This window comes from Condylostylus longicornis, unplaced genomic scaffold (assembly GCF_029603195.1).
Source record: "Condylostylus longicornis isolate FDR11 unplaced genomic scaffold, ASM2960319v2 ptg000030l, whole genome shotgun sequence".
In the NCBI taxonomy this organism is placed as follows: domain Eukaryota; kingdom Metazoa; phylum Arthropoda; class Insecta; order Diptera; family Dolichopodidae; genus Condylostylus; species Condylostylus longicornis.
Genome location: NW_026577999.1, coordinates 6,335,663 through 6,353,541, shown reverse-complemented (window position 1 = coordinate 6,353,541; position 17,879 = coordinate 6,335,663). Strand labels below are relative to the sequence as shown.

Sequence of the window (17,879 nt, the reverse complement as noted above, 5' to 3'; positions counted from 1 at the left end):
CTGCCATAACAGCATTTCTGCCATCAAGTGTCCCTGCCATTTAAGCTTTAAATTAATTAACTGTTTTTTATATTAATTCGTCATATATTGAATAGATCTTTAATTAAAATTTATATCTAATTTGCAATATTACCAGTTTTCGAGAATTAAAAGTTTATTTTAGCATAATATTATTTGGCATCATCTAATTTTGTTTTAAATACAAAATACGCACATGCCATAATTATAGATGCCATTTATTACAGTTTGACTCAAATTACATTGATTTGAATTAAATAAATATAAATTGATGATATTCTTCGAAATCTTGTGTTTCTTCTTAATTTCGTTCTACACAAAAAAATTATTTATAAATTATAAAGGAAAGCTAACATTTTATTCTGTGTTAATTTGATCTATATAAAAAAAAGTTAAGAAATTGAATAAACAGGTTTTGGCGAAAAAAAAATTTATTTGAAAAAAATTAATATTTATTAAAATATTTTGTCACAAAAAATTTTTTGTTAAAATAGAATAAATTGGCAATCACATTGAAAAAGAAATCCATAATTTTATCAAATATTTCGAAATTTACACACCTTGTTAGTCGATTTTTACAAGCAATAAAAAAAAAAATAATGACAGAATACAATGTCATTGACGTTATTTGACAATATTCAGTAGTGACATTATGTATATGGTTTTTTTGACATTAAAACATCAAAGTAATTTGATACTTAATTTATAAAAATCTTTGTTATTTTCGATATAACGGAAGGTTCAGAAAAAACAAATAATAATTTTATTTTGAAAAATTTCTATTCGGCACTTTCCCTAGGTAGTCAAATTTCACTAATTCACTTATTAATTAATTTTTGTACAGGGTATTTTTCACCTTTCACATACAAAACAAGTAAACTAAAAAGCAACATTTACTATTCATTTATTATGGCGGCAATAATGGCTTTATTGTTGTTCAAAAGCTTTAACAAAACTAATTTAACCAAGCAAAAGCGTTTCAGTCGACCTTAGCAGACCGAACTATAATATACAACACTCTGACTATAAAATTCTTACTATAAAGCCTGTAGTTAGTCAACTATAGCTCGGCACTTTCTGACCAAATTTCATTATCTCAATTATTTTTTTTTTTATATACTTCAAATTAGCTTTATTGGTTGTATGGCATAGCTATTCGAACAATTTAAGCGATTTCATACAAAATTCTAGGCTATATTTGAGCTTTCATTGGACAGATGGCTGCCAAATGTCATACAGTTAGCTTTATAAATATTTTAAAAATTTAAAATTAGCGTAAAGGACCCGAACCAACAAAAGGTAGTCGAACCAGTCAAGCGATTTGATAACAACTTTTAAAATATTGGGCGGAAAAACAGACAGGCGTACCTAAATCAACGCAGAATTTTATGATGAGCAAGAATATACATATGTATTCAGGTCCACGATGCAGACGACTTATTCAAGCGGTTACAAACACCATAGCAAGGTTAATAAAAGTTGAACGAGGTACTTTATTTCATTGAATTTCAAAACAATTTAAGATAATAATTATCATTGTATAAATTAAAAGGAGTTTAAGAACCACCAAATGCAATGAACTTTGAAAAGTTCTATGACTAGATGTTCGAATAATATGAACGCGTAGGTATTTGTTTATTCATTTATAAAGAATGTGTTTTATATGAAGAACTACTTTCCGAGAATATTTTTGTTTATTTTTTTTAAATTATAATAATAAAACTGAAAACAATCAAATATTTACAATACACACAACTATATAAGCAAATTTATAAAACACACACTAGTAATCATGCAAAATTCACAATTTGAAATTTGTAAGTAAAATTCTAAAAAGGTTTATGACTCATTTTACATAAAATGTTGAATGAATACTAAATGCAAGCATAGATTATAAGAAGTAAAAATGTTTAAGAACTTTGATTAAAACAAATGGCTTAACATTATAGAAGTTCTTTAATGCGATCCTACGTTGAAAAAAAAAGACAAACCTCCACAAAAGTTCAATCACTTCTTTACACTTTATACGTTTTATGAATTTTTCAATTAGATTGCAATAAGAAAGTAGGAAGTCACCAATCTGAATATGGTTACAACAATAAATAATAAATAAAATACAATTTCTTCTTTTTTAAAAAATAATTTAATAAATAAAGAATAACAGAAGCTACGACGACACCATGAACTAAAATTCAAAAAAAAAAAAAAGAAAAAAATATTTTCAGAAGTTCAAATAAATTCCAATGAAAGTCACTAATAAATTATCAAAACTATTAATAAAAAAATAAAAAATATCATAATCCGCGCATAATAATTACATTTTAAAAGAAAATACAAGTAAACATGAAATAGAAATTTGAAAACAAAAAAAAATATTTAGCCTTTTTTAATAATTAAATTGAAAAAAAAAATAAATATGTAAAAAAAAGAGGGAAAAAACTTGTAATTATAAAGAATTTTATGAATTTTTATGCATGGTGCGATTAAGATCTCATGTGTTGGCTTTTGCCTTTTTATTTATGTAAAACATATGACCACTTCATACACATTTCAAAATTGTTACAGTAAAAATACGAAATTAAATAACGAATATAATACTATTGCCGTTAAAGTTAAACTAGTTTGCAAGAGATCTTCATAACCTTAAAATTTAACTGTGCATAATGGTTAACAATAACATTAAGCGTACAACCAAAACCACAACGAAGAGCGGAAACAGCAAACGATATTCCGTTGTTAATACAAAACAACAGCGAAACGACAAAATCAGCTGCACAATATATTGCATATAATGTCGCCCACGTCAAAACAGTTGATGTGAAATAAAACTCACCATTAGCACAATACACTTGTATTCTATTTAAACAATATACACTTGTATTCTATATGAATTTTGACATTTCGCTGCGGAAAATTGTTCTTCTACTGTGTTCCACTAAATGTCAGAAATAGATGAAAATACGGAGATTTTGCGTTTATCGAACCAAATCTTCTTTTAGGTGTAGAATATGGCGGTTCTGCTCACTTTAATATAATAGAAAAGTGAAAGACCAAGGAAAGTTTGTGGATTGGCTTAAAATTTACATTATTAAAAAAAATTTAACTCATTTTAGATTGAAAAGATTTGAACTAGATGAATCGGACCATCCAAACTTAAGGGTATTGATTGATGTACTTCCTCAACATTTTCTCTCCGTGGACTATAGGAAAAGACAGTCAAAATAACGAGTCAGCTTTGTGTACTTCAATATATCAGAAATATAAGTGTTATGCTTATGTAGATGTAGGAATAAAGCTTAAAAATTTTAAAGTATTTATACGATATTTAAATTATTTTTTTACGGTATTAGTTATTTTATTACAGTTATGGCAAAAAACAAACTCAAAGTTGCGAAACAACAGTACTCATTAAATTCTTATCACCTTTAAGTGTAAACAAAGCAATAAAATCTGAATTATTCCATCTAATTCGTGAAATTTCATTGCTAAAAACGTAAATAATTCAAAAAACGAATCTAAATTTTTAATCAAAGACAATTTCCTTTCAAAATTCATATTTTGGGTTATTTCAAAACATACAGTATAGCAAAAAAACGAGTATACGAGTACAATAATAATTGGCAAAATGACAATTTTACATAAAAAAAACAAATGTGTACTGCGTAAAGTTCTGAATACTGATGAACCTTCTATATTGCAATATAATTTTTCTTCATAGATATTCGTAAACACTGTTTAAAAATTCTGCTTTAAAATCTAACAATAATTTTGTTCATTAAGAGAGTCAAGGAATATGTCATATTTCGAATAAATATTTAAATATTCTCTTCATAAAATAATTCATTGCAGATTAATGAATGCAAAAGCAGGAATCCTACTAAAATTTATTGTTTAAATAAATATTCAAATATGTTTACCAAATATGCAGACGACTTGGTTTATATGGATTTCATAATGTTCTCAGCTAAATAGGACAATGTTTTTCCTTACAATTCTTCGTTCCCATATCTTTGAATATTATAATGCGGAAGCGGGAAATGCGAGATACCTTGGCAATCGAATTTGCATTGTATTGTGGAAGGGAATTAATATCGTATTATGTGATAATAATGTGATAGCCCTGGAAACCTTGTTTCTGACAAGATAATCGATTTATATAGCACACCCTGCCCTATTCACATATCAAATTGAAATTCTATTGTATCACTAAAGGCTATTAAACGAATGAAGTTTTCAAATTGTACATTAATTTTTTTGACAATTTTACGATTTTACGATATTTCGAATTTTACTTGCAACAAATTTCATATTAATTTAATATGTAAAACAATTTTTTTAATGCACACCTGCAAAACTTGATTCCCACTTAAATTGTGATTTTATTTTTTTTTCCTTCTTGCAAAAGTCTTAAAGAATTCTTTAACAATTATTAAATGTATAATCACTTGAACATACCATACACATGTACATATGTACTTACATACCATTATTAGAGTGTTAACTAAAATTATTGTTATTATTATTAGTTTATTTTTTTTAAAGCTGTAATATTTTTGCATATTATCATAAACCCACAACCACCTATCTTATTTAAATTAATATATACACACATTATATTTGCAAGTGCATGTTAGATAACATATACTTTGTATGTATGTATGTACATTAAGTATAATGAAATATTTGAAATCTGGTTGTGCCTCCGTTTTCCCTATACTTGTAATAATGTAAATAACATCGACATCGATGAGGTTTTGTTTTTCTTATTATTATTCAAAAATATTTTACCCCACAATTTTTGGAATTTTTTCAATAATATTCTTTTTGCGAAAAAGTTATACATACGAACATAAACATTTTTTTTTTCATTTCAAGTTTGTATGTGGGGAAAATTTTACACATATTGTGTTTGTATGCAAATTGTATCATGTATGATTATAAATTTGAACTGCGAATTAAATTTACATAAGTGCATAATTATACAGTGTATAACAGTTATAGTATTTACTATAACTGTTATACGATATTTATCGTATAACAATGTTTTTCTCATTACATTCGTGCGGGGATCCGAACTAAATTGCGTACACAATAATCATAATTAATACTCGAAACTAAAATATAGATTCTACTGTATTTGCATTTCTAAAATGTAAAATTTAAGGTGAAGTCTATTGGAAAAATATTTAATATACTGGAATACAAAGTAAAATAAAATATTAATTCAATTTATACTCATAATTATCATAGAGGTAAATCAATCATCATATTTGATTGTTAGACATGTTTTGAATTCTTAATATAAAAAGTTACCATATTTAATCAGAATATGCCTACATATATACACATTCCTATAAGAAAACTATAATATTTTCAATTGCATATTTGAAATTCACTTACATATATAGTTGACAAAAATTAATATTTAACGTGGAAACATGGTAATTAACACTAGAATTTACTCAAGTCAAAATACAATCGACAATAAATATCCTATCATCTCTGGAACAGTTTTTAAAGAAAAAGATTATTCAAAAACTAGTTAGTTTAAAATAAAGTCCGAAATAGTTGGTATAGTTCGACATATCTGACTTTTTATATTTAAAACTAGGGGAATATTGTCGTATTCTAAATTTTCGGTCGAGCATTTTTGGACTTCGAACTTTTGAAATTCCAAACTAAATGACATTGTTTTCGTGCAAAAAATTGAGCAAAAATTTAAATAAATTTGGAAAGTAAATTTATTGGAAGACCACCTTAAAACTAGAAGCAACTCTGTATGTTCCTTGAATATATTAGCTGGAGCGAAATTCAAATTTATTCTTCAATTTTTGCTTAAAAATAACAATGATCGAATCTTAGTTTAATCTCATTCCAAAGGTCCGAATAGGTCTTATTTGTGAAAAGTTAATAATATTTAATAATATAATATAATAAGTTAATAATATTGTCAAACTTTTAAAACTTCTTATTGAATTTTGATTGGTTAGTTGATGTGGCCGGACAGGTTTAAAGCACTTTAATTAGCACAAATTTGCTGTTTCGTCACTACCAGCCCCGTTGCCATGTCACCTCGTTACATGTATTAAACTTTACTCTACTTGATTATTATGAAATAAAATATACTTTCATATAAAATCAAATTGGTGCTAAAATTACAAAATACTAATTTCAATAAATCCATCTATTTTTTTACGGTTGGCACTCAATATATTGTAAAAGTGATCCCATATCACAGAAAAAAAGGTTTAATCACAGAAATCAAAAGATATCAATTAATCAAAATCGCAGCACTGTCACACTACTGCCCCCATATCGTCTCCTTTAAATAGTTTGACATTGCCTTAATTTATTTCTTTCACCTTCTTTTTTTTTTGAAAACAAAACAAAATTTGCAAATTAGGTTAATTTAATTTCTTTTTGCATTCTCTATACGAGTATGAACCCAAAAAATTTAACATTTTAAAATTTAATTTGCATAATATTGATGCCCCTCTCTGGTTGATTACGATAACGTTAATTAAATGAAATAAATTATAAATTTTTTTTCCCTTTTTATTTTGTCACTTTCATTTACCAAACCTTTTATAAGCTTAAAAAACAAAATTGTTTTTTTATACCAAAAAAATAAAACTTACCTCCTTTTTTATGACACCATCGAAATTTTTTAATAAACTTCTATCATTTCGTAAATAAAATGATTTTTCATATAATGTTTTCCAATCGACGGAATCTTTACGACGAAATGAGCTACGGAAACGATTACTAAAACTTCCACTTCTAGTAAATTCACCAACATTTCCTAAATTACCATTACTACCATTTCCATTACCATTTATACCATTTCTTGTTGGACTTGGACTACAACTAAATTTTGATTTTGAAAATGCACCTTGCCATGGTGGTTTCGGACTATTTTTAAGATTATTCATAATACCATTCAATTGACTATTATTATTTCCACCACTATTGAATGTTTGACTTTGCAATTGTTGTGGTTGCTGTTGTTGTTGTTTACTTTTAGAAGTACTAGATATTCTTAAGCTTCTATTACGTTGAAAATTTAATATTGGTTTTTTATCATTACACATTTCAGAATCTTTATCACCATCACTATATAAACGTGTACGTTGGTGTGTTTGTTGTTTAATTAATTTTATATCTCCATTATCATTATTACTTTTATCGATTTCATCAATTGTTTCTACACCGATACGACTACCATTCAATGGTGTTGAATATCCTGATGAATTATCAATTGAATTACCATTGATTTTACGTTTTGGTGGTGTTGTTGGAAGAAGACCTTCCCTTGAATTTGATTTTAATTTAATATTTAATTTGAGTTTTTGTTGTTCATTAGAATTCCATGATGAATTTTCAGATCCGCTATCACTTATTGTCTCTGAGCTAACACTATTCTTTCTATGTGTACGTTGTTGACTATTTGATCGGCTATGTTGTGAATGTTGTTGTTGTTGCTGCTGTTGTTGTTGTTGTAATTGATGACTATGTTCATGACTGGTTTTTTTAATTGAAAATATTTTTGATTTAATTGTACCGCAAGCATGTGCTTTACCAGTACAACCACGATGTATTTCTGGTTTTAAATTAGCTATTAAATTTGGATTTGATGATAATGTTGAAGGTTTTTGTGGCACAGCTGGTTTAATTGGTGATCTGAGCGATTGCTCAAATGTTTTTGGTAATAAAAACATTGACATTTTGTCTCTTATTTCTTATTACTGTTTTTTTTTTTTTTTATATCCAAAATTATAAAAATTATGAGTTTAATTTTATTTTAAATTTTATTGCTTTCAACTTTTCGTAAACACTTTATATTCTCAATTTAAAGCAAAATTTAATGAATAATTACTAAATTTTGTGTTTACATTTTCAAGTTCACATTTTGATTTTAATATTTTTTTATTTATTTTCTCCATAAACTGCTCATTAAAGAGAAATTTTAAATAATTTAGTTGAAATATTGTTGATTATTGCTAAAACATTTTTGTTTTTTAAATTGCTTAAGTTAATTGTGAATAATTCACGGTTAAAAATTCAATTTAAGTCATTTTTGTTGACATTAAATTGGTTTTAAATGTCATTTATAATTACTAATTTTAAACATTTATTGTATGTAATTATTATGTAATTATACTTGTAACATAAAACTAACATTTTAAAATATTGTTTTTTTTTCTTAATTATTAAATTTCATTGATTTTCGATTGAACCGACAAGTGTTTTTATAAATAAACATTATTAAATAGGAAAATTTAAGGCTGATAAAAAGTATTAATTAAATAAATAGGAAAATTTTCAATAAATCTATATTATTATATTTGAACAAGTACTAATTGGGATTTAACATAAATGTAATTTTTATAAATGGTAAGCAATTTATAGTTGGTTACAAAAAGCTCAAATATTCTAGATATTTTGTAAATGAAATATTCAATAAATTGTTTAATTAAATGTTAATAATATGTGCAATTAATTATTTTCAAGTAAATAATAATAAATGTGTACAATATATAATTATAAAAAAAGGTGTTGCCGAGTAAGATTTAAGCAAAAAATAGTTAAATAGACCTGAGAGAAAATTTCATTCTCATATATTCCATTATATTTGAATATATGTAATATTCTGACAAATCTAAAATTCCAATAGCTCCATATGGTTTTGACAGAAACCCTATCTCTACAAGTTATTTGTATTTGATAATTTTGAATAAAAACGTCTACTGCAATGAGAATCTGAATTCATTAAATCAGAAATAAATAATTGTGACCGAAATAAGATCAACTTCTCTTACAACACAATAAAAATTATTTACTACATTATTAGGTAGCGGTAACTCTCTTTATCTAATGCTTCTATGTATTTTTTAATTTACTACATTTATTTAATATTACTCATAAAGTTAATGAAATCAATTTGCGAGTTTTTTTTTTTTTGTAATTTTATAAACTCTTGTTATTTGTCATCATATTTCACGTGAAAGAATTTTATTCGGCATTACTTTATTGATCGATTACTATTAAACCGCAAACTTGAAATTTGAGATTTTATTATTTGAACTTTATTAATATAATCAACTAACTTTTAAATAGTTTGCTTTTGAAAAACTGCTTGGGGTTAAGCCAACTCTGCTCTTGAATAATTATTAAACAAAACAGATTTTTTTATAATAATTACTAGATACTTTTGAAATAATACGAAACAGAATTTTTTGAGTAACAATAGGAAACGATTTAAAGACCAACTCGTCATCAAATTTATAAAATATTAATTTGATGAATTTTGATGTAACCATAAATAAATTCAAGACTTCCCTATTAAACCTTTGACCGGAAACTCAAAAATTTTAGCAAGTACGGACGAGGAATTTTAAAAGCAAAAATTTTCTGAAAAATCAGAATAGAATAAAATTTTTATAAAACAAAGAAAATTCTAAGAATTCTTTCTATATTTATTCTCAACTCCATGCCGTTCGGGCCACTACTTTTCTCTCTAATATTTATTTTTAGAAATAAAGAAAATCTTAACACTTTAATACTTTTTCAAAACTTTTTTAAAATAAAAGAATTTATATTGTCATCAACACATAAAAATAAAAATAAAAAATATTTTTACACCTACAAATATGAAAAATTCAAAATGAAAACTGAAAATTGATTCCAAAATGAAAAACGTGCTTTTTACGATATGCAACATTTGTTCAAGCAAATCAATAAAAAAAAAAATTTCGCTTGAATAGCATGGTTCAGTTCATGTCATTTCAGATTATTCTTGTAATTTAATGGAATTATGTCAAAATGAAACATTTTATTATAACAAAATAAATCCTAACATAAATGAAAGCGAAAAAAATTATATTTCTAATTAAATTATTAGAGTTTAAATATTAAATTTCGCACAAAATTTACAAAATGACATATTTATGACAGAATAACAAACACAAGTGTTATACAACTTGTAATAAGGTAATACAAGAAGATCATGCTAACCTAAAGTTAATAGTAGCCTGATTATTAAAAGGTTTAAACTTTAAAATTCGTGACAGCGGCATACATTATTGTCACAAATAATTTGTCAAATAATCTGCAAAATATTCAATACCTAGTAGTTGGAGTTAATTGTCAGTGACGAATAAACTAGTTTTGGTTTGCTTAGAATAAACGCGTAATTGCTATAAGTGGAAACAACTGATAAAGTTATTGCAACATTCAATGAGGGCATCTAGTGAAAAAACTAAAAATGAGAATTATTTATAATTATGAATTTTAGTAATTATTTAAAAATAAAATAATTTATTTTTTCGCACATCAAACGTTCACAATAGTAGAATCAAACAAATTTGATCAATTATAATAAAATACTCAATTCAAACAAAAACCATTAACTTATTTTATAAAACAAATTGACCTTTAAGATTGTGTAAAACTGAAAATTAAATATTCAAATAAAACTATTCAAAATATAAAAATTTTGTATAAAATCAATATTACTCAATTCAATTAAAAAACAAATATGTAATTAGCGTTAAATCACATTATAAATAATGAATGGATCATGGGAATTTTTTGACGCTTTCAAAATAATCTTTAAAAAAAATACAAAAGAGTAAACTATTAAATTTTAACCAGAAGCAATTAAAAATTAAATAGGTAATATAATTCATGTGTTACCGTTACTAAGTATTCATAGAAATTTAACACTATTACTAATGCTTATAAAAACCTGTTATCAAACCATCAAACAAATTAATCAAAAATTAACACATAGCAAAAAAAAAAAAAAATACATAAATTTATCTACCCTCAAGAGACTTTTTGGCAATAAAGTCTCATTAAATTACAAATCACATATACATACTTAGATACGTGTATCTACATAAATATTTGCTTATATTCACCTGTTCACAATCATAAATTTAATTTTTTTTTTCTTCTTCGTATACTCGTATTTTTCTAATAAAATAACGCTAATTTATAAAATGTGTCAAATCTAATAATTATACCAAATAAATTTACGATATATAACAATTAATTTGAATGATCAACATTCGGCATAACTGATCGATTTCTTTAAGCATACCCCTAAAAATTCCAAAAACCTATTTATAAATTTATCGATAAGTTTTTTTTAAAAATTTGTAGTTAGTATGCAAATATATACAAATAAATATAAAATATTGAAGTGTAGAGATGAAGAAGCAAAAAACAGAAAAAAAAATTTTAATTTTAGTATATTGTTGTCCCCGAAAATCAAGATTGCAAATTAAGTTGTATCAGAATTAACATTAAAAATAAATAAAAGAAGAAGAGATACAAAACTTTAATTTGGCGTTAATGGAAAATGTTGAGCAAAAAAAAAATTGCCACAAAACGATATGAGCATTTTAACATTTTCAATAGAATTTCTTTAAAATAATATTAAATTTAAAAAACAAAAATACAAACCATATTGATTAAAAAGAAAAAATCTCATTTAAATTACCTTGACCTTGTATTTAACTAAAAAATAACGAGAAGAAAAGAAAAATAATAAAACTATGAAGAAGACGACAACGGCAACGACGGTAACAATATTGACAAACAACAAACAGCGATGATAGCGACAATGTCGTTTCGAATTTTTATCGGTGTTGACAAACGCTTTATTTTTTTTTCTTTTCTTTTTTCATCTTTTCATTTAGTGGTTTTACTTTAAAAAATCTTTACAAATAATTTAAATTTTTTGAGAAAATCGCTCCAAAAATATGCTAAAATTTTAAACCGCATATTTGCTATGAAATTTTATAAATTCACAATAGTTATAGAAAAATGATGAAGCAAAAAAAAATTAAATATAAGAAACAAATAAAAACTATGAAAATGGGAAGGTAAAATGCAAACAAATTGGCAAAGAAAAAATTTTTTTTAAATTTCAAAGAATTTACTTTTTTTTTTCTCAAAAAACAATGACATTAAAGAAAAAAAAGTCACAATAATTTAAAAAAAAAAAACAAAAATTCGATCATTTTAACGCTAATTCAATAAGAAAAGTTAATGAAGATTTGAGATTTAATGAAAGAGAAAATGAAAAAAAAATTAGAAAAAAAAATTAAGAGAGAAGAAGGTTAATGCGTTTTCAAGTTGAAATTTTGGTTTTACGAGTAACTGGTGTATGTTATAACAAAAATGTATGCGTACATTGTACGTAACAGTAGTCTCGCAATAATTGAGAAGCAATAAAATTGAGAGTAATAGACTTGATGAAATTTTTGCAAATTAGGAAACCGTAAAAATTAAACAATTTTTGAAAACATTTCAAAAGATTTCTAATAACTAAATTTGTTATTTCTATGACTACGAGTATAAGCAACTATTAGTTTTATATAACAAAAAGATTATTTATTACATTTTCAGTTCGAGAGTTACAAAACTGAATTAAAATGAAAATTGTATGTACAAATCAAGTATATTAAGATTTAAAAAAAAAACAACAGTTATAATGAGAATCATCTTAATTTCAAAAGAGAAAATTTATTTAATTGAGAGATATTCAATTTAAAATGTACTGTTAGTTGTTATAATATTGTATAAGAGAATTATGCAAAGCATGTATATCTCTTAACTAAAGTATGAACACTATAAAAAATCATTCATCTAATCAATTCGGCAGTTTTCATTAATTTTTTTCTAAAATCACCTTACTATAATACAGATCAACTGTGTCCAATCACTTTAAAAATGAGACTAACAACCGCATAATAATTGTGATACACCGTAAATTATAAATTTTTATTATTAAAATAAATTATAAATTTTAAATAAATTATAAATTTTTTTAATTTAATTTAAAAATTCACAATCGTAATAGTTGATGTTGGATGAACACACCATATTTTGTAACAACAACATTAATACAGAAAAAACACACAGACACCAGTCACCACTTCATAAGTATTAATATGTGAATTACTTTTTTGCCACATACTCTCTTTCCGCATGATTTTTCAAAACTTTCAAGATCCTACAAAATGTTCAAATTTGCTACAAAAATTTTAGGTTCTAACCTATCTAATCAGTTAAAATTTCGTAATGAAACAATTTTTGGAATATAAAAGCAATGGTTTCCAATTACCAAGGTATTACTGTTAAATATGTTATATGTACGTGTATAGGGTAAGTATTCGCACATTAAAATTCAAATTATGATTTAATTAGGATTCCTAATAATAATACCGAATATTTTTGTCTTTTTTCTTGTAGCTTTTCTTATTTATTATTTAAAATTTATAAATAAATTTTGACAAGATTGTGGTTACGGTTCAATGAGTCATTTTTATAAAAAAATTAAAAAACAAAAGAAGGAGAAAAAAAATCTCAACACTAAAATTCGTTGTTCACCTGTGGTGTGGGTATAACATTGATTAATATCTTTGATTGTGCCAGAAAATAAGTAAAACAAACTGGAAATAACTGTGACAAAAAAGCGATTGACATATAAAATCAATCAATTGTAAAGAAAAATCAAATAGTTTTTTTTTATTTGTTTTCTTAGCCTTGCTATTCTAGAATCTAGATGGTTACTTTAATATTTTTTTTTGCAACAAGTTAAGTGTAATTGTATTTAAATTTTTATATTACGGTATAAAGCACAAATTGTATGTAATCTTATGAGAAAAAACAGAAATTGTAAATATTTAGAAAAAATTTAAAAAAAATTTTGTGTATAAAGTTCAAATAGATTCAATTATAAAAATTTCAAGGAATATGCATAAAATTGTTGGTTCTTTTTTTTTCACTCAAGAACTTCAATTAAAGTAATTAGATATGGCTAGACGTTTTTTATAATAATATTTAATTAATTTTTACATTGAAAGTGTTTCCTGAACTTTTTTCCATAGTTATAAATCCTCGGTATGAGTTGGGGAATAGAAATACCCACAGTAGGCATACTTGTGGTATGAGTCTACTAAAGTCCGGTTAAAATCCAGGCGCGTCTGATCCAGTATAGAAGGCTTCCGAGTGTGCGTCTGATCCAGAATGGATGGCTACCTGATCTACGACTGATCCAAGAAGGGAAACTATCATAATATTATTATAAAAAATTACTCTAGAGCGAATTCATTTTATTTCCTTTACAGAATTATGAAGCATTAACACGCTCCCGCTGGCGGCCTAATTTGTAGTTCTCGCCATCTGACGGCGCTGTAAAGTTTCATCCTAGTTTGTTTCATCGGACGGCGCTGCGCTGTTGTGACTTTCTCTCAATGAGAGATATGCGATTACGTTCAGAACAAAGTCACTGATGAAACCTGCTACATGCAATTTTAAAGTAATCGCGCTAATATTTAATATCTTTATTTGATTTTTGATAACGAGAACTTATAGTTATTGTGCTCTTTATTGTGAGATTTTTATGAAAGTAATATATAAGTTATTACAAAATTTTATTTTTATTATTTGCTATTTTTATTACAACCAATTAGAATATCAACTATGGGTACAGAAATGAATGTAGGGAGTGTTATAAAAATTTACCTCAGGAAAAGGGTTCTTCTATAGCTGCAAAAAAAGCTAAAAGAGTGACAACATTTTGTAGTGCTTGTGGAGACAAACCACCTTTGTGCTTACCTTGCTTCAATAAGACTCATGAAAATAAATAATTTTTTTTAATGTAATGAACTACACTAACTAATATATATGTTTTTGTTTAAGCCGCTTAAATAGTTTTAACTAAGATCATTTGCAAACTTTTTTTTCTTTTTATTAGCAAAAAATAGATATAAAATTGAATTCTTTCATTGTACCATTAATGGTACATGCCGCCCGATGGGACAATTGTGTATGTACCATAAATGGTACAAGCCGACCTATGGGACAGCCCTCAATGTACCATTTATGGTACAAGCCGGCGGGAACGTGTTAATATCAATAATACCAATAATTTCCTATATACATTCATATATACACATTTCGACTTGAATTTAGTTAAACTGAAAGTGAATAACAAAATTTATATAGAAATAATAAAAAATAATATTTATAACAATAAATTAATTATAAATTAAAAAAAAAAATGAATTCAAGATCAAAAACGCCCAACTTTAATATTTCTCTTATTTTAACGACTTACATAAAATATTACACACCCACTAATTAGAATATTAAATTTTAAATTAAAATATGAATAAAAAAAAAATTTATTTAATGCTTCCCTTAATACATAATACCTACAACAACTTATTACAATATGTGAACAAACACCTTGTTAACTTAATGACATTGATTTTATTTAAAAAAAAAAAACAAGAATTTCCTCTACATTCTTATATAGACTAAATTAAAAATGCAATAAATATTTTGTTAACAATGAAATTTATTAATTAATATATTGAAATTTTGGTTAAATTTTGTTTTTAAGGTTCCGGCACAAAATTTATACGATTTCATTTAGGCATATTGTAATACCATATTATTTGCAATCTATGTCATGCTAATTTCGAAAGTTAACATGGAACAACAGTTTCCATTTAGTTATTCCCAAATTACAGCTTTTTTTTCTTAAACTAAGTAAATAACTGCTACTTAGTTATGTAAACAACTGCTGATACGATATAAATAATTGTTACGACATTTTGTCGTAACAATTTATTTCGTAATAACTTAATAAAACTTGTCGTATTTCAGCACACAACAAATCAATGACAGAAGTCCTATCACTACCATAACACTTCTTTCTTTTAAATTATGGGACAACTCGTATATTACGACAACATCTTCTTAAAAGCAAATAAAATTAAAATTTTAGCAAAAAACCGAAAAACAAAATTTTTTTTTGTCGACACTTTTTTTTTTATCTTATCGAATAACTAGTAAATTTCAATATTCCAAGAATATATTATGGAAAATGTTCAATACAGGAAGAGGATTAGCATATAAACAGCTAAATATATGATGGGTACATAAAGTATTTTGTGTACTTAATGTTCTTTAAGTCTTAAACATTAATTGCTTTTTATTTGCTTTTTTAATATTTGATTTTAAAGATTTTGTTTTTTTTTCTCCCAAAGTCAACCAAAAAATTATTCACATTTTTATGCAAATCAATTTATTTTTTTTTTTTGTATACAAAACAAAAAAACAAGGTAAAAATATTTTTAAATTGAAAAACTAATAAAAAAGTCCAAATTATTCTTAAAATAATTCTATTCGTAATTTTTAGGAGTCACCTATTGAGACTAACTAAACCAACTACCTTGATAGTTATTAGATTATTTAAGTATATTCAATAATGTTTGTGTGTAGATGAAGTACGTTTAAAACCATGTATTGAAAATTTATTCGGTATCTACCACTATAACAAAGTAGTAAAAAACTTTTTTGATTAAGTCACAAGTATTATCCAAAACAAAACTTTTATGTGGAGAGAAATCAAAAATGGGGTCCGCTATGTTATCTTAAATATGTTGTCGATTCGATTAACATACATGCATAAACTGAAGCTGATAACAGACCGTTTGTTCTGCTTTTGACCGTGAAGAGGAAGAACTAGCTGGCATTTTACCAAAAGTTATTCATGCGCTTGCTAGAGTGTCTTCTCAAACTTCCGGTTTTATAGAATATAGGGCTTCAGTGAAACTTATGGTGAATTTACCCTTAACCTATAATGCAGTTAGGATATTAGAATTAATAGGTCTTCATAAATTGATCTCCAATATTTAATCAAATAAATTTAGCATGCCTTAATCATCCACATTGCATAGAACAATAATTCAATTTTACTTCTTTTGTACAACAGCATTACATTATGTATTTGTCTTTGTTTATTTATACAGTAACATATATTGTAGATGTCGCTTCAATCAATTTTTAAGATAATGACAATTCGTTTTCCGATCAAAAATATTAATTAAAAGAAAACTTGCCACCATTACAACAAAACTGTCTTGTTAACAAAATTTTGCATGTCATACCTACTTTTTCAATTTAATTTTCCTATGTTAGCAAAATTTCTTCTACATTATAGTATGATTTTAGAATAGCATGAATGTCATCATATGTGACGTATGATTGTCAATCAAATAAATTGTTTTGTTTCTTCATCTTTATTCACATCCGTAAATTAAATAATTTACAAAAGAGTAAAAATAATTGACAAACACTTACAAATTTAAAATTAATAGGAAAAAACAACCTTCTTTAAAAAATGGAAATTTAAAATATTTTTCAAAGGTATTCTTTTGAAGTCTAATATACCAATGGTGTTTTGCTGTTTTTCTTTCTTAAACTTCCTCAAGGTTCTTTAATTAGTTCTTTACAACATAAATAATGTTGTCTGTATAAAATACACTCTTATAGGCTTATGTTACATTTAATTTTTTTATTTTTAATTAAAAAATAAAATACGTAAATGCATAAAAGCATGAAATGACCATGTTAAATTGCTCCACATAATCATTTTCATATATAACAGAAAATTAACATAATTAAAATCTAAAGTATATAAGGCTTTGCATATGCTGGTTAAAGTGATCATTCATTTTAAAATTTGAAAGACAACAGGTATTTTTTTTTTATTTGTATAGGAAACAGAAAAATTAAATAACAAAAGTATTAGAATAACTTCATTAAGTTTTTATACTTACAAGTATTATTAAAAAAAACAATAATAAAAAAAAATAAAACAGAAAATGGTTTTAAATGTCACACTCTACTCCTTTCATTAAATTTAAATTTAAAATTGAATTTCAAAGTATCAAATATCAAACTTGGTTATCTTTTATTTTTTTGTAACTTTGTATATAAAATTTAATAGTGTGTGAAAGAGAAAAGAAGAAGATTTTACGCGAAAAAGAAAAAAA

The 17,879-nt window shown here is 25.1% G+C and overlaps 1 protein-coding gene across 2 annotated transcripts in view; it reads right to left on the bottom strand.

Moving 5' to 3' along the window:
- The window catches only part of LOC129608163 (unconventional myosin-XVIIIa), a 229,151-nt gene that overhangs the window by 141,804 nt on the left and 69,468 nt on the right, over positions 1–17,879 (bottom strand). Inside the window, exon 1 of one of the 2 annotated variants that reach the window (XM_055519497.1) lies at positions 6,657–7,930. The exons of the other annotated variant lie outside the window; for it this stretch is intronic. Within the exon in view, the coding sequence (XP_055375472.1) occupies positions 6,657–7,742 (1,086 nt within the window). The 5' untranslated portion in view covers positions 7,743–7,930. Of the gene's footprint in view, positions 1–6,656; positions 7,931–17,879 lie in introns of those variants that run through there. 2 annotated transcript variants of the gene reach the window in all.